Source organism: Syngnathus scovelli, chromosome 2, assembly GCF_024217435.2.
Source record: "Syngnathus scovelli strain Florida chromosome 2, RoL_Ssco_1.2, whole genome shotgun sequence".
Classification (NCBI taxonomy): domain Eukaryota; kingdom Metazoa; phylum Chordata; class Actinopteri; order Syngnathiformes; family Syngnathidae; genus Syngnathus; species Syngnathus scovelli.
Window position 1 is genome coordinate 9,220,468 of NC_090848.1, and position 16,483 is coordinate 9,236,950.

The 16,483-nt window shown below is 45.9% G+C and overlaps 1 protein-coding gene across 1 annotated transcript in view; it reads right to left on the minus strand.

Annotated features, from left to right (window-relative positions):
• The window catches only part of plxnd1 (plexin D1), a 49,717-nt gene that overhangs the window by 26,219 nt on the left and 7,015 nt on the right, over window positions 1–16,483 (minus strand). Inside the window, exons 3-12 of the mRNA XM_049753106.2 lie at window positions 14,811–14,942; window positions 14,112–14,212; window positions 11,298–11,427; window positions 9,745–9,922; window positions 9,534–9,642; window positions 4,974–5,073; window positions 3,690–3,788; window positions 2,386–2,475; window positions 2,170–2,269; window positions 1,225–1,382 (exon numbers count right to left, since the gene is read on the minus strand). Of these exons, the coding sequence (XP_049609063.1) occupies window positions 1,225–1,382; window positions 2,170–2,269; window positions 2,386–2,475; window positions 3,690–3,788; window positions 4,974–5,073; window positions 9,534–9,642; window positions 9,745–9,922; window positions 11,298–11,427; window positions 14,112–14,212; window positions 14,811–14,942 (1,197 nt within the window). The remainder of the gene's footprint in view (window positions 1–1,224; window positions 1,383–2,169; window positions 2,270–2,385; window positions 2,476–3,689; window positions 3,789–4,973; window positions 5,074–9,533; window positions 9,643–9,744; window positions 9,923–11,297; window positions 11,428–14,111; window positions 14,213–14,810; window positions 14,943–16,483) is intronic.

Genomic DNA, 16,483 nt, shown 5'->3' on the forward strand with positions numbered 1-16,483 from the left:
TATCTACAGGAAGTTCAGCCCGATTGGGCCTCATGTGAGCCGTGCTACCCAGACCGCCCACTGGGGCTACTGGAGTGTACACGAACGTCACAAAGCAGGTTGGCTCCGAACATGCTCCAACTGTTGATGGGCCAAACGGATGATGTAAAAAGCTTAACAAGGGCATCTTAATAATTGACCCCCACCCCACCTCAGTTACTGTTGCTAAGTGCGTCAAGCTTCCGGACCACTCTTTTTGTACTCCCTCAAGAAATATTGCATAATTTGTGTTAATTAGAGACAGCAGCAAGCGGATTAAGGAGATATTACAATGATTCAAATGCAAAATGTTGCCAGCAGGAGCCATGCTTTTTCTATGCCGCTTTTGATCAATTGGAGCCTATCCCAGATGACGTTGGGCGAGAAATTGTAAACACCCTGGACTGGTTGTCAGCCAATTGCATGCAGGGCATATATTTAAAAAAAGACGCCTTCCTCTTACTTTCCCATCTCAGGACAATTTAGTCCTTATACATGCTTTTGGAAGGTAGGAGGAGGAAAAGCTACTTGAGCACGGGGATAACATGCAAACCTCAAACAGGAAGGCCAGAAACCGGATTCTAACCGCTTACCTCAGGACTGTGAAGCGGATATGCAAACCACTAGGTTACTGTGCCAAAAAATGTCAATAATCATTCTCCAAGGTGTTATCCAATTAAATGCAAGGAAATTTCCAGATTCATTTATGGGATAACGTTGCAACTGGGTTCACTTTTTTTAACACACGATGCCCTTCCTAACGCAACCCACATTTTTTTTTTAGCACGAGCAACGTGGAAAGTAATCAAACCTGGGCCGTTCGCTCTGTAATGCGCTGGAATATTATTGTGAAACCTTTTTGCCAATCATCACGATTGAATGAGTGCCGTGATCGATACAAGGAACAAAACCGACCACAATGCATCACGCTCCATATGTTTTTCTTCTTTTGATCTCCACAAAGAGCTCCACACGGGTTGTCCAAACTGGGGTCACAGCGGTAGAAGGCGCTCGCTCAGCTGACTGAACACAGAACGTCCCCGGGGGCCAGTGGCCAAGGGGACCATTGGCTAGCACCATTACACGCTCGACTGACCAATGAATTGCATAAGCAGCAGACACTGGACGGCACAACAGCATGTGAACGTCTTATGTGGTGCCATAATACGACCCGGGAGCGCCAACGCAAGCCACCGGTGAGCTTACCTTGTGGATCTCAGGCGCTGGACATTGATGTTTGATTGGCTGACAGTCATCCCTCAGTCCGCAGCTGTTTTCACACCATCCGCAGAGGTGGCCCTGATCTTCACGGCCCCAGCACTGTGAGCAGTCGCCGCTGCCCACGCCGCAGTTGTACACCTCCACTAGAAGGAATGTAGAGGCTTAGATTGCAAGCTGATCCTATAATATGTGTGTTCATTGTAGATATACACAGATCGTTAATAGAAATGATTTTAAGCATTCCATGTTACAGCTCGCGTTTGACTCTTCATTAACTGGGAACGAAGGAGCAAAATAGAAAGGAAACAGAGAAAGCTGTTTTGCACATTAGCTTGTGTATGTGTCCCATTAAGTTTGTTTTGTTTTGGACTCGCGATGACTCAGCGGACTCGTCATGTTCTTAAAACCTGCAAGAAGGCCGTCCGGCCGCTTTCTTCTGCGCTTTCACACGGCCTGCACATCTGGAAGGCCTGGCTCGAAACTTCGGCAATGACAGCACGCCAAACTCAACACAACTTCACGTCCTCTCTATGTTGTCATGGTGATCCAAGTGTACTTGCAACTCTATCCTTGGATAATGCTTGGTAAGGCGTTCAACACATTCAATTGCGTCTATATCCGACAATCATTATGTGTAATTAAGCAGCGGCTGAACATAAAATGACAGTAAATTACTGCTTCTTGTCAGATTATGTGTTGTAATGCACAAAGTACTATCATTACAAGTGAATGGCAGCCTAATTGGGTTTGTCTCGATGAGCTCATTTTTCTTCCAAATGAAGAAAATAAAAAAACAAAATCATCCTACAATCTCAGCACATTGTTTTCACACAGGCGAAATTCATTGTGGGAGCAGAGGTGGCACTTTGAAAGTCTGCAATTACGCTCCACATACTTGAAGAAGATGATGATGATGGTAAGGTAACATACCTTTCATGGGCTCAGGGTTGTCCACATAGGTGCCCTCACCAAAGCGGCCCCTCCTTCTCAGGTTGAGCTGGTAGATGTGATTCCTCTGATTAGTGGACAACTACACGGACACAAAGACAGTTAGCAGAAGTGAGCTCATTTGCATTGCACTCCAACGTGACACCGGTGCTAAAGTGCTTTAATTGTTCAAATGGACTTTGTGGCCATTGCACTTACTGTCACGCTGCTGCACTTGACAGTGGTGCTGTTGAGCCAGGTGGCTTCGTATCGCCGCTCGGTCCCAAAGTCGCACTCAAGTTCCTCCCCCTGGAATGAAAAACACGTTGAAACACCTGGCAAAACTTTTTTCAAATTCTATTGAGCTGAGGACATTTCATCCTGTCACTCCACACCACTGGCAAAAAATATGCGCATAGTGTTTGAACAAATGATGTGAACTCTGGTAACTTTCCGCAGCACCCCTGATGATCCCCTGCTTGGGAATATTTATGGTGTCACTCCACAGCGTAGTACAGAAAAGCAAGTTTGACGACGAGCAGCCCCTAATTGGCCCTGACAGGAGACGACGGACTCCATTGTGGATTGATATTCATACACATCTGGATTCCTTCACCTTGGCGAATCGTATGGGGGGGGCCAGAATGGATTGATTTTCAAACCAGAGCCAGATCTCAAGTATGTCAATTTGAGAGATCTAGAGAGGGGAGTCAGAGGCCTGGAGTTCACCTCGTTTGATCGGCATCCCCGCAAGGAAGTCTCATGGCTTTTGCCACCAAATAACCCAGAAAAATATTATCATTTGAAATGTGTGCGGTCTAATGATCTGAGACCAAACGTGTTGCTAAGCGTATCAGTGAGAATGTTTATCACAGTTTATTTAAATGTCTCCAAGGGTCGCTCCACCCCCGCCGTGCCTCCCTGTGAGAACCAAATCCAATTTCACTCCCACAAACTCCAGAAGCATCTGCGATTTGGCGATGTCTACGCCGCGGAGACCGAAGGAAGGAAAGTGACACAAATTCACCGCCGTGTTGACTTGATGAAAACGTCCGTCACGAAACCTAACAGTCGTGTGAACGTTTATTTTTCATTCAAACTGCTCCGAGGAACGTGCGGGTGGAGACATTTGTTCGTGGCTCCAAGTCTGTCACCATAGCAACACCCCGGGAAAAGGACTCAAAAAGGCCAGGCAGGTTAGACAAGGGGCTGACCACGCCTGACAATTTGTCTGCCCACACAATGTCAGCGCATCGAGTCCTTGACAACATTAAGATTAGATTAACAATAGGAGTACGGCCAGGTGTGATGACAAGGACGCAATTCGCTCAACGAAACATAAAAATGCACGTTTTGCTACCTCATTGAGCAAAAACGTCCATCTGTGCCACACTCAGCTTGAGGCAAACACACCATATGCTTGTGTTTTATTCCAGCTATGTTCGCGACATGTATGTTGGCTAAAGTCCAGCTTCAGAGTTGGAATGTGTGTGTGTGTGTGTGTTTGTGCGCGCACGAGCTACCTCTTGGACGTTACTCAGAGATACAGAAAAGTCCTGGGCCGCCCCCGACGGCGATGGAGGAACCTCTGCGGCCAGCAGCTTGGGACAGGAAGCGGCGTCCTGCGGTAAGGTGGAGGCACAGGAAGTGACATATGGCAGTTAGAAAAGACAATAGTTGGGCTGCACACATCCGCCAACCAAAATACTTGTCCTGTTTTTCTGGAGGAGGAGGAGGAAATGAGAGGGTGAAGTCTCACTTGAGGGGAAACAACAATGGCCTCAAATAGAAAGACGTTGAGGGATTGGAATAACAGACCAACCGAACGGAAAAGATCAACCGCCCATACTTAAAAATGACTGCGATTTAAAGAGTTAAAAGGAAAAACAACTTCCAAAGCTAAAGACCGTGAGCAATTTGACCATCAGGTACCAAGACATCCGAGTTTAGAAATAGGTTATATTTCAAGGTATTGGACACTTCATCATTGACACATCTGGCAGAATTGACAATTATGATCAAATTTGGTTCATTGAGATGCGGTATTTATGCTAATTACACTCTAACTAAAACAAGAATAGAACTTCCCTGAACTTTTTAGACACATAAAGACTGATTAATAATCATATACGCTCTCCCAAAGCATTGTGAAGACTTCACCCCGAAGGTGTCAGTCGTGCGACAGGTACAGTTGATTGATGATGTCAAGAAAAAGAAGACTTTTAAATGTTTCAACACAGAAGAGAGATTTCGTGCCTGTGAGAATTGTTGGCTGTAACACAATACACGTTAATAATATAGCAAATTTGCTATGATGCCTTTCTCATAGGGAGTTAGCATTATGCTAGCAAATGTATGCTAAACTAATTCTATTTTCAATTAACATTTATGACAAACAGTTTAAAGTAAGAAAACTCTCAATTCGACTAGTGGCACAACAAAATACAAAAAACAAAAATCAACTTTCGACGGGAATTTCCACAGGAAAATCACCTAAACAATCAAAGAAATGTTTATGCTGTTGGGAAGATCAGAAAATGGTGAACTTGCACATGCTATCTAACTCTGACGAGAAACCGGAAAGGAGGACTTGTGAGTGTGTCACACCAGATTATCAACATGACTTGATGGTTGTCATTCCGATTTCAACACAAGCTGCATGTGTCATTCATTCTCAGAACCTTGCTTGGAATTTCATGCTTGTTGTTCCATTCAGATCATCGCAGCAGGGGAAGCTGGCCTCCAGCTGAGTTGCTGGCCGGCAGACTTAATAATCCAAGGATCTCAAAGCAGAAGGTGTAATTTACCTCCAGAAGGTTCTGCTTTGTCTCATCCTTAGTGGAGACACACTGCTGCCTCTCTTGGTCCCAGTAGCACTTCCACTTTGTACTCAGGCAGCTGATGCAGCTGAAGGACACAAACAGAGAGGAAAGGGTAAAGGTCAAGCGTGTTTGCATAATGGGCAACATTCGAGTCCCTCGCATTTGTTGCACAAAATGAGCGAGCAAGGCGATTGCAAAAAGCAGGGGAAGTGAAGATTAGTCACAGCGTTCATTCTACTGTTACAACACACTCAGGCAGAAGGTCAACGGCAGCAAAACAAAGCTCAGCTTTGTCGAACACATTCAACTACTAAACAAGATTTAGTCGCGTGTACCATCTTTTGAATAAAGTTTATGTCTCGATCATGTGTCCAAACGCATGCCCCTTCTGGAAATGATTTGAAGGATGATCTGTGGACTCTCCCATTTTCTTTCAGCGATACCATCCACCTTCACAGTTATTCTTTCCTTTTAAATAATGGCCCACACGGGACGAGCCAAGGGAGCAGAGGAAAGGTCGGATGTCAGACGTCACATTTCTTCACAATCTTGAATTCCGCAATACCGTGCTACATTACTGCAAGTCACAGGTGGGCAACTCAATTCAAATGTGAATTGAATGCGTTTTAAAACACAAAATTGTTTTTATTTTATGAACATGCCATATGTTGTTGGAATTAGGAAATAGAGCTGCTTCAAGTCTTTCAGTTCATCCATGAGGTCGGGAAAAATCATATGGCATAAGATAGACGGACGTTTGAAGTTCTTGAGGCAAAATCGAGACAGAGGCAGACTTGATTGTGTGGACCGTCCGGGGGGGCCAAATCTCAGGAGGAAAAGTACCATGTGTTTCCACCTGAGGGGAAGGGGGAGGCATCTATTTTGGATGAGCTGCTTATGAATTTTCCAGTGGATGACACACACGGCGATTATTAGACAATGGACACACCTTCTATTCGAGTTTAGGAAACACTCAAAAATTGCGGATGTGTGTAAAGATTTTCCGTCATCACCTGAAATGCAAGATGGTGCTCTGAGTTTAATTGTGTTTTTGCCAAGTGTGCATCCCGTCCCCGCTGTTGGGTGTGAATGTGTATGTGTGTGCGTGGGTGTGTAATGGGGGGGATTTCAGGGAACACAATGTGTGTTTTGCCTCCAGCAAGAGACAGATGTCCCACACCAGGAATGATAGCGCCTTCGGTAATAGCAACACTCTCACAAGGTTTCAAATTGGAAGGACTGAAGTGTGTGTGTACGTGTGTGCGTTAGGGTGTGGATGGACAACATGTAATCGAAAAATGTCAGTTTGTGTGTGCGTGTATGTTTGTGTGTGTGTGTGCGCGTGTGAAGTTATTATAAGCAGACGACCTTCTCGGGGCTCTTATCACCTGCAGCTTTTACCTTTGTGTCCAACTATAACACGTATGTGATCACACACACACACACACACACGCGCGCACACACACGGTGTATAGACAAAAGTATTTGCTCATGTGATGGCCACACTTGAAGGAAGTGAAAATATGAAGATGGTCCCTGCAGCCCATTTGCAGCTTGAAGAGCCTCCAATCTTTTGGAAAGACTTTGGACAGGATGTCAGAGTATGTTTATGCAGAAAGGAAAGTTGTGACACATCTTTATAATCGTTTGGGATTTTTCATCATAAATTGTTTTTCTTAAGTTTTTAGTTTGTTTTAAATTCAGTTGGTTTTAATTTGGTTTTAGAGCACAAAAAAGGTTGGGGAACACTGCTCTAGTGTGGCTTATCGATTATTTAATTTGAACTTTTTAATTAAAATCTCATATCAGCAGTCTTCACACATAAAAACACTCAATAAAGTACATGGAATCCAAAACTTTTTCTGAATTTTACTATTATTTTTAGCTTTATTAAATACATGTCGTCTTGTGCAAGACAAAAAAATATATCACCAAGTATTGCATAACAAAATAAACTACAATTCTGCTAATTATAATAAACTTGGTCGCAATCTCAACGCCAGCAAAGTTCTTCCACAGCACACTTGCATACACTTGTCGCCAAGTTTAGATCTGAATACATTTGTTTATAAACTTGGCAAACACAACATCACAAACGATGAAGATTTTCGTAGAAAGGCTCTCTCGGTCCAACACCGAAGGTGAAAGCCTCGCTCCAAATGAGCCCTCACACACACACACACACAGCACCCGCTAAATACACAAGCAGGCCTGCACTCTTAGGCCCTCTCAGTGGACACAGCGGTTAAACACACATCCTCAATCACGTCTCTGTCAGAGAGAAGTATGTTCGGGAGAAAAGATCGCTTTCACGGGGACAAAGAGCAGCCGAGACCGGGAGTGCACAGACGTGACCGCACCAGAAAGAGAGAAACAATAAAGAGGTGCCAAAACCAGAGACGCTGACGCTCAAGCAAAACACCCGATGTGTTTGCTTAAGGGAACAGAGGGGGAGCGATTACGCCACTGTGTGTGTATGTGTGTGAGTGTGTGTGTGTGTGTGTGTGTTTTACTGAGAGATATAAAGAGAGTGAGAGGGCAGGCTAGGTGGTTGTCCTAGTCAGGGTGTTGGTGGAATGTTGTGCTCTGGTTACCATTAAGTCCACTTTGAAGAGACAAGAGAGAACACACACGCACACAATCGACATGCTCATTCATTCTGCTTTTTCATGACTAGGTTGAAAATGTTGAAACGTCTTTTTATGACAACATCTGTCCACCGTTTATCGTCAAAGTACACGAGCGATCTGAATGTAAGCCTGGCAACCACGAGGCAAACACAAAATGACCGATTCAAGAAAACACACAAACACACACATGCCCCACGTGCTTTCTTAGAAAATAAAGTTGTCCGGACAAGATCGAGATGAGGCAGCTCTAATTGCTTTCTGTGGAATGGACTTTTCCGAGGCCCAAAGCATGTTGCCGAATGGAGAAAGTTTGTGGTTAAGATAGCTGAAAAGTTGCTTTTGTTTTTCCACTGATGTATTTTGGATATGTGTGAAGGGTGAAGGCGATGGTTTTTAATGCGAGTTGGTTTGCTTCAAATAAATAAGGGTCCTCCATTTAACATTTCTTTGACAGTGATGTTATTGCCTCTTTATGGCTGCTAAGTGGATTTATACTGGAATTCAAATGCGAGAGCAGTCTATGCGAAGACATGAGAAGAACATGAGGAAATGAGGAGATGATTGTTAGTCATTTAATGAAAGAACAGAGGAAGGATTTGCATTGTAATAATGCAAATGCTGGAAGAGTGCAACTTCCCGTGCGGAAGATTTGCATGAACACTGTTTGCATTAATGTCCGCACGGATCTGGAATTCAAATCAAGGACATTTATTAAAGCGACGTCTTACACAAAGTGAGCTCAGATTGGGGAGAAGTGGGTCACGAGAAACTCTTTAGGGATTATTCCAAAAAACAGCTTGAAGTGATTAAAATGTGATCGAAGAGAGACGCTCATCCTGTGAGAGTGGCACCGGAGTCATTATCACCTTTACTGCAAACGCGCCGTCTAATTTCACACGCGCGCACGCGCAAATTGGGTGAAGGCTCACACACATCCACCTGCGAGCGCCGCCTTCACACCTTGACACCATCTTCACCCAGCAGAGAAAAGCGCTCGCAATCTAACGGCCTCTATCGTCAACCGGTGAGCCTCAAACGTCGGCATCAGATAAACGGGATCCTCGACATGGTCCCACATGCGAGCGGAAGCCAGCTGGATCGCCTCCAGATAGGAGAAAAGCCTCTTTGTGACAAAAACAAACACCAGGCCGAGTGGCCAGACATACATATCCAATTTCCTTTGGCTTAGCGTTACAGCATATTAATCGCACGTTTGATCCTGCGCCGGGAACCTTGAGCGAGCCAAATAGAAAAGAAACCCTGCAAGGGAACGTGACAGTACTATTTACCCGCTGAGGCCCAAATAGGACAAATGGGGGCGGAGGACGGGAGCAAAGTGGAGAGGCCTTTAAGGCAAAGGCGGCGGGCGCAGAAGAGAGGAGCTCGCCTCTGACATCTCGCGGCGCTTAACCACAGCCAGGCGGCCGACCGGCCGGCTGACATTTATGTGCGGCTGCAACTCGGCAGCCTCCATTAGGAGATGATGCTAATCTAACTTTATTGCAATTCAAGACCCATTTAGGAGGTTTCATTTGGCGGATGGATCATCTTGAAATGTTCAGTGCGACGAGAGTGTCTGGCTTCTGCGACACGCGAAGACGTCACTGTGGGGTCAATTTGATGGGAAGGCTTCAAAGTTGGAGGGATGTAGCAAACATCCACCCAATTGCCGCCTAGCGAGACTAAGCTCTTTGTACATGCATTAGCAGCGGGAATCCAGCGCATAATCTGCCACCGTCACAAATGCGAATGGACCCCCACCCCCATGAAGGCTCATCATCGTCGCAATATTCCAACCAGGCTACAAATTAAAGCCGGCCAAAGAACAGCCTCCATCTAAAATTGGTCGCTTCCAGCTCAATTCCAAACATACTGCACATGCTTGTGAAGTGCTTATAAAAGAGGTGCGCCTTACGAGGTTTTGGGGTTTATCGCTCCGGTCCGCCCGCAGTCGTAGATGACGAAACTTCCAGAGACCACCGACGTGCCGTTGACTTTGATCGCCACGGAGACAGTCGAATGATCTGCAGAAATAAAAGTATTGTACACAAAAAAAAATTCAGCCAGCAGTGCTAAGCAAGGTGTAAATATTTCAATCTCAGTGATTCCATTCTAAGGGGACTGACCTTTGCCCGGGAGGATTGGCCGGTAGTTTTCCCGAGAGAGGAGGGGACACGTCTGGATCTGAGCGGGTCCGTGGCCCAGGTGCAAGGTGGCGGCGGTCCACATCCCCGGCCCGTATTCGCACTCCACCCGGAAACCCACCAGATCGGGAACCATGCCGTTGATAAGGATGCCCACGTCCTGAGTGCAGACGCAAAATGTGAGTGAGTTTTACCTTACTCAAAGTTAGCCCAGGACTTTACCACAAATCTATTTACAATAATGAAACAGATGGCAAGCTGCTATTTTCCTCATCTAAATTTATCATTGCGACGAAGTGTGCCAGACATGTCACGAGAAACATAACACCTCTGCGACGTGACTCCATTTGAGCAAAAATGTGGGAAGAATTGGGCGACTGAGAGGAAGTGCGAGACAAAATCTTCTGAAGCTGGACAAATACAAATAGAGCATGTGCTAACATGTCTTAAAAAGCTCCTCCATTGTTCAGGGGCATTGATCATTTCCTGGCCAAGGCTCTGACTTCCTGCCTGCCGCTTCCTGTTTGGGGAGACAACCTTGAGCGGGACTTCCTGTGGCTCCGGTGAGGTTAGCGTGTGTCGGACAGCCGCCTGGCCGGCCGCTCGGCCCGACTGACCCACATAACGGACTAATCCGCGAGTAATGAAGCAATTAATGACACGTCATCTTTCGGCCTTGTCTAATTATGGGCTGCGATTGAGGGTCAAACAAATTCCTGGAGTGCAAAGGCACAGCCAGCTAATTGTCACATTGTTATTACGCTCCAGGTACACGGCTGCAATTCCACTGAAAACAACACGCCATCGCCGTTCCCCCTGCATTCAAATTACATGAGGGCGCGTGTCACCATTTCCATTTTTCAGCCCAACAACACATCGCTGAAGCGTTTCATTTCGCTGAAAACACGTCAAACAAAATGAGCTTGTCCGCCTACCTGCCCCTTAATCACATTTCTTTTCAGTATACATTTGTGTTGTATCTTGTGTCAACTCATTAAATTCATTTCAGAATCATTGCATGGGGAAACAGGAAGACTGCTATGATTCATTTCATGGCGTTGTGCAAGATAAAGCACAGACGAGATCCCGGATAAGATGAGATCACGTCATATTTATTAGCCGTCAAGTTGGGCTAAATTGATCTTCGTCTAAAAGTGCATAGTGGTGATATTTTAAAGAGGGCAGTATTTATGGCGTATTTGGCACTTTTTGTAGCTCTGATGTTTTTGATGGGCATTAATTCACAAGTTCTAATATTTCTCCCAGTCATCTCTTGTTTGGACCTGCCTTGCACACGCGCTATTTACAAAACCAGCCATCACATGTTTTGCCTTGCTGGGATGGATGGAAGATTTTTGTTTGCTTTGCAGCCCTAGAGTGATAAATAAACCGTCAGATAAGAGGTGACCCGAACTATTGTGATTATTAATATACCCCATGAGGTGTCAGGTTGTAAATAGCTTGTTTCCATGAGCCACAATGCTCATATAGTCTCTTTCTATTTGTGGAATAGGAGAAGGACGCGGCGTGTGTACCTTGATATCTGCAGCGATGCTAATCTCCGGCGGTGTCAGGGTCATGGAAGGACACTGTTGGGGGCCTTCACCCATGGTGATCCACGCACGTGCCAAGAGTCCCTGGGCACACTCCTTCTGGATGCTACACCTGGACAAACAGGCAGAGTCCGGTTTGATCTTTTGATTCCCCCAATGTTTTTATTCTCACCGGTGAATCACGCTCCATGATCGAAGCTCATCATCGTCATCATCGGCGCGTGTAAACGGTTGCTAATTGAGACGGAGTAGCCTATCGCGCAAATGCCGCGCTCTGCCTGCCGTAAAAAGCATCCTGCGATACTCGTAGCTCACCTGTCATTTTGCCGCGACAACCTTGACACTGGGTCACATGCATCGCTATGGTAACCCATCCCGAGGGCACTGCCATCACAGACAGCTTGCCAGAATAGAATCCAGGGAAACTAGTCATTTTTAAAGCAGTAGGATAAACAAGCCCGCCTTCACTGTTTCTCCACACCGCGTCTGTGAGCATTAATGAATGTCTTGGACGGAGAAGACGACGAGGCATTCATCAAGCGCAAAGGGCCGACAGACACTTTGACTTGTGTCTCATTAATGAACTTTATTGGCCGCTGCTGCTGGCACCCGGCTATCTTCATCTGCACACTGCAGGACAAAGTGACCTCACACGGAGGAGATCCCATTTAGCTGCATCGCAACACACCACATAACAAGTGCGCCCCCCCACCCCCCCCACCCCCCACCCGCGTGTGTGCGTGACTGCACGCTTTAGGGTTGTGTCTGAGGATTCTCGTCCCTTTGGAACCGAGGGGCTGAGAATGGCCATGAGGTCAGCCGCTGTGCTAAAAATAACATTAAGTGGCTCTGAAATCCACAAAAAAAATCCCCTGCGCATGAATAATCTCATAAATACCAAGTGGTGTTTTTGCAAAAGAAACAGTCACACTCGGCGGACATGTTGAACCGTGTTCAGCTGCGCTCACCTCATGCCCGACTGTCATCATCACAATGATGTGACCTCGTTTGCATCTATTGGTCTGTTTCCAAGTTCTCTCACAGTTTTAACTCATATTTCAATAGCAGACTTTGCCGTCAGAGGCGGACGTCATAAATTCCCTCAAACAATGAACTGCACGCACAGTTGCAGATGCATTCTCCCTTGATTAAAGAAAGGGAGAGGAAGTCAGCCTTCAACTGAGAGGGAATGGCAAACATCGTTTCCCATTTTCCATTGAGAGGTTACAGTGAAGCAAAGAGCAGATTTTATCTGAGAGCAATGCTGAAGAAAACATTCCGCAAGCGTGACCTTTAATCTTGAAGGAACAACATGCAGAATATCAACAAATATACGATTTGGGCTGCGGACTGCTGAAGCTGCAAGTTGACTAAACATCAGGAATCGATTCAAGGATCGGTTCCGCTTCCTGTAGGTTCAAAAAGTGAATAAACACACAAGGAAGCGCCGGTCGACACGCATGCTAGCCAAATCCATTTCAAACAGCCACTTTAAATAAACATAGGGCTGCGCAAATAATCAAAATTCAATTCCGATTACAATATTGGCATAATCGTCGAAAAAACTATTATTGCAAAAATATAGTCTTTCAATGAATTTAAATGGATGTACATTTGAAACATTTGCTTGCTTTGTATCCAAAAATAAATGATCACTTGAACAATCGTGATTTCAATTATTACCGAAATAATCGGAATTGAAGCCCCAAGTTAACATATGCAGCTAAAATATAACCAGCGAAAACTCATCATCTCCCGCTTGCGTCAGATAAGGTGGGAAGCGACTGAGACTGCTAAACAGCAGGGGAACATACTGTATGTGCTCGTACACACGCACGCCGATAAGGATGCTAATTTCTTCATAGCAAAGACTGCAAGTCCTGTGTGATGTGATTCCAATAAAGATATTAAAGTGTTTTTTGAAAAGGGCCCCAGCATGAAATATTTGATCAAGGACGGTGACAGGGCTCCCTTTGCAGACAACAATGCCTCCAAGACATGTTTTGGTGTTGGTGCTGCATGGCGGCGCGTTGGAAGCCGTCAGAGCCGTGCAGAAAATCAAGCGGACAACCCACGGAGACAATGGCGGCCTCCGAGGTTTTGGGGCAAACACTGCTCAGCGCGACTCAGAGTCAGTCGAAATGCAGCCCGGCGAACCCCAGCCCGGCGAGCCGGAGGGCGTGAAGGGTGGCTCGGAGGCCACGCTGACTTTAGTGCGTGAAAAGGACATCAAACGCACACTCATGACATCAGCTCCCAGACTCACAACAACACACACTCGCGCACTCACACGCAGGCTCACACTTTGACATTTCCTTGTCAAAAGAGCCAGTGTGCACTCTCCCTCCCACCACCATCGGCACAATCAACGCGCCTTTGTCGATGAGGAGAGAGGAGGAAAAAGGAGGGGGGGGGGGTGAGAGACGAGGTCTGCGGGGACAGACGTAGAGGATGACTGAGAGATGGCCAAATTCTTGAAGCTACTGGAAAATATGAACGCGAGAGAGAGCCAGAGCAAGAAAGGAAGACAAAGAGAGAATGGCAAACGCAGTGAAGCGAGAAAGGGACGACAGATAGATAAATAAAGAGAGGAGACGGGGAGATGACAGCCTGACCACACGTATGAGCACTCACGCATGCTCAGAGCTCCTCATCAGCTCCACTGCTCCAGCTCTGAAATGCCTGTGGCAGTGCCCGAGCCTGGAGAGCTGCAGCACAACTCTTCACAAAAGTCACTGGCTCATCTGAGTGGTGGTAATCACGCAAGCTAGCAAAGCTCAAGGCCGTCTTTCTTACCTGTTCTCCAAAGTGCACCATCCGCAGTGGGCGTCACCTGCTGCCAAACAGTCACCGCAGCTCGTCCACTGCTCACATTGGGCCACTTTGACCCGCAGCATCTGCTCAAGCATAAAGGAAATTCAGTGCCAGCCGCAACGTTGTAATCGCTCTTACCAGATTCACACACTTGGCCAAACCACGAAGCAAACCATTTAATATATCAAATTAAAAATGTAATTGATGCTAATAAAACTAATCTGACTTCCATTGCTGTAACATGTGCTGTGAGTGAGCATCTGGATGGATGTTTTTCACACGCATGTAACAGAAGTTTTAAACATACTGAAGCACTTAATGGATTTCTTTTACAGGAATAAATCCTCAAGACTTCCTCAATGTTGAAGGAATCAGGTCACGCAAGCTACATTTTGTCATTCCATTGATATGCATGCCCTTTCCCCCCATAATGAAAAGCACTCCAGTCAATGATGTTGCTATTCGATTGATGGCCGCTGATATTTTTATGAGGCATCACTGTCAAGTGTAGCAGAATGTCGGCCGGACCAGCAGAGCATCGCTGTTGGTGCCTTTCGCCACAATCTGCTAATTGTTTTGCTTTGTTTGGTTTTGTCATGTCACAGGCTCGACAGAAACCACTTGGAGTTTGGCGAGCGTGAATGAATGACAAGAAACAAATAACAGCAGACGTTGGCTTACATGGTGGGAGGTCATGAGATAAAGATAGGTCCTGTCATTGGGATCAAAGGTCATGATGTGGTGGACAGGCTCGCTGGCCGGCAGCTTTAGTGTGCGCTGACTGGCCGACGTCATGTTTGGTGTCAAGGTCACCTGTAAAAGAGAAAAATTACAAAATGGAAGACCCGGTCCTTCGCACAACTGAATTACGCACATCAGACCTTTTCACCATAAATTCACGCATGCCACAAAACCTTCTGCACACCTGCAAGAAGTTGAGACCTTTTCAACATGCCACACAAGAAGGACAAAAGCCCTGATGTTTAAGTTGAAACGCAGCAGCCGCATCGTCGAGTAATCCAATTTAACGGCCGTCACTTCATTTAGGAAAGCAAATATTTGAATCGGAAGCCCCTCAAAGAGACAAGACAACCCAGGAGTTTTCTCGAAAAAGAAAAAAAAAAAGCTCTCTCTCTGTCACCCTCCCTCCCTGCCCATGGTTAATGTGAAACCTGGGTAGATAGATAGAAGCTTAAGCGTGGATGAGAGGCTTTACCTCCGCTTCCACATGTTTTTTTAACCTTGCCATCCTGTTTCCACATGATGTTATTGATGTATTGGCTCTTAAAGGTCTCGTCACCTGTTCTTTGGCAAACATTTTACTAAGTAAACAGATGCCGGGTGATGCAGTGGGTAAGCAACAGACCACAGACCTGGACATGAAGCGGGACTGGCGTGGTGGCAGGAAATCAATTCAGTTGTGGCCATAATGGAGATATAACAAGCTGACAAAGTGCTCGTCTGTGTACATGAAATAATATGAATTTTTATATTCCAAATAGTCATTTTGGTTTTAATGTGTAAAGAATGAATTGCGTCAGTCAAGTGAACACGTGACAAAATCTGGGAGGTCCCGATCCGATATTCTACAGATCGGTATCGGCACCTGATCGGGCTCTTTGGTGAGTCAAAAAAAGAAATCCTTTGTGTGTCTCTGTGGCTCATGCATTCAGTGTTCAGCTTGCCTTTCACCAAGAGCAAAAGAGAGGCAGGTGGAAGTGGGGCAAGATAAAGTCTGCTTGTTTACAAAATGCATCACTATGGTCACAATCAAGCCGCGCTCCTGTGTGTGTGTGTGTGTGTGTCTGTGTGTGTGTCTGTGTGGCTACAAGGTTATTCGTAGTAGGTTGGTAGGTTACTTATTAGGTTAGTCAGTAGGGTGTGTTTAAAAGCAGAGCAAAGTGGAAGTCAGCTGTGATGGCGGAGACTTCATTGATTTGAAAAAAAACAAAACCCAAACAAACAAAGCTTGTAATTCCAAATGACTTGAGCGAGAGCGCTCTCCAAACGCAGCCAAAGAGCTGTCCTAACTTAATCTGCGCCAACGTCGGTCCCCGCCGTGTTTCGTCTGAGCCAACGTCGCAGCCACAATCACATTACGCCCGCTAACAGCACCATTAAGCTCGGCAACAGCCCGCCACTCGCTTTCCTCGGGGCAGACGCACACAGACACGCACACATACACAACGGCATCGAGACACACTCCTTTACTCATTATTTAGTAATCTGTGGCCAGGCTAATGCAGGGGTCAGCGACCTTTTGGAATGTGACAGCTCATGTAAAGGATTACCAGTCTGACACAAGATTCTGAAATAACACATTTGCTCATATAACCTTGAATAATAAGTTATTA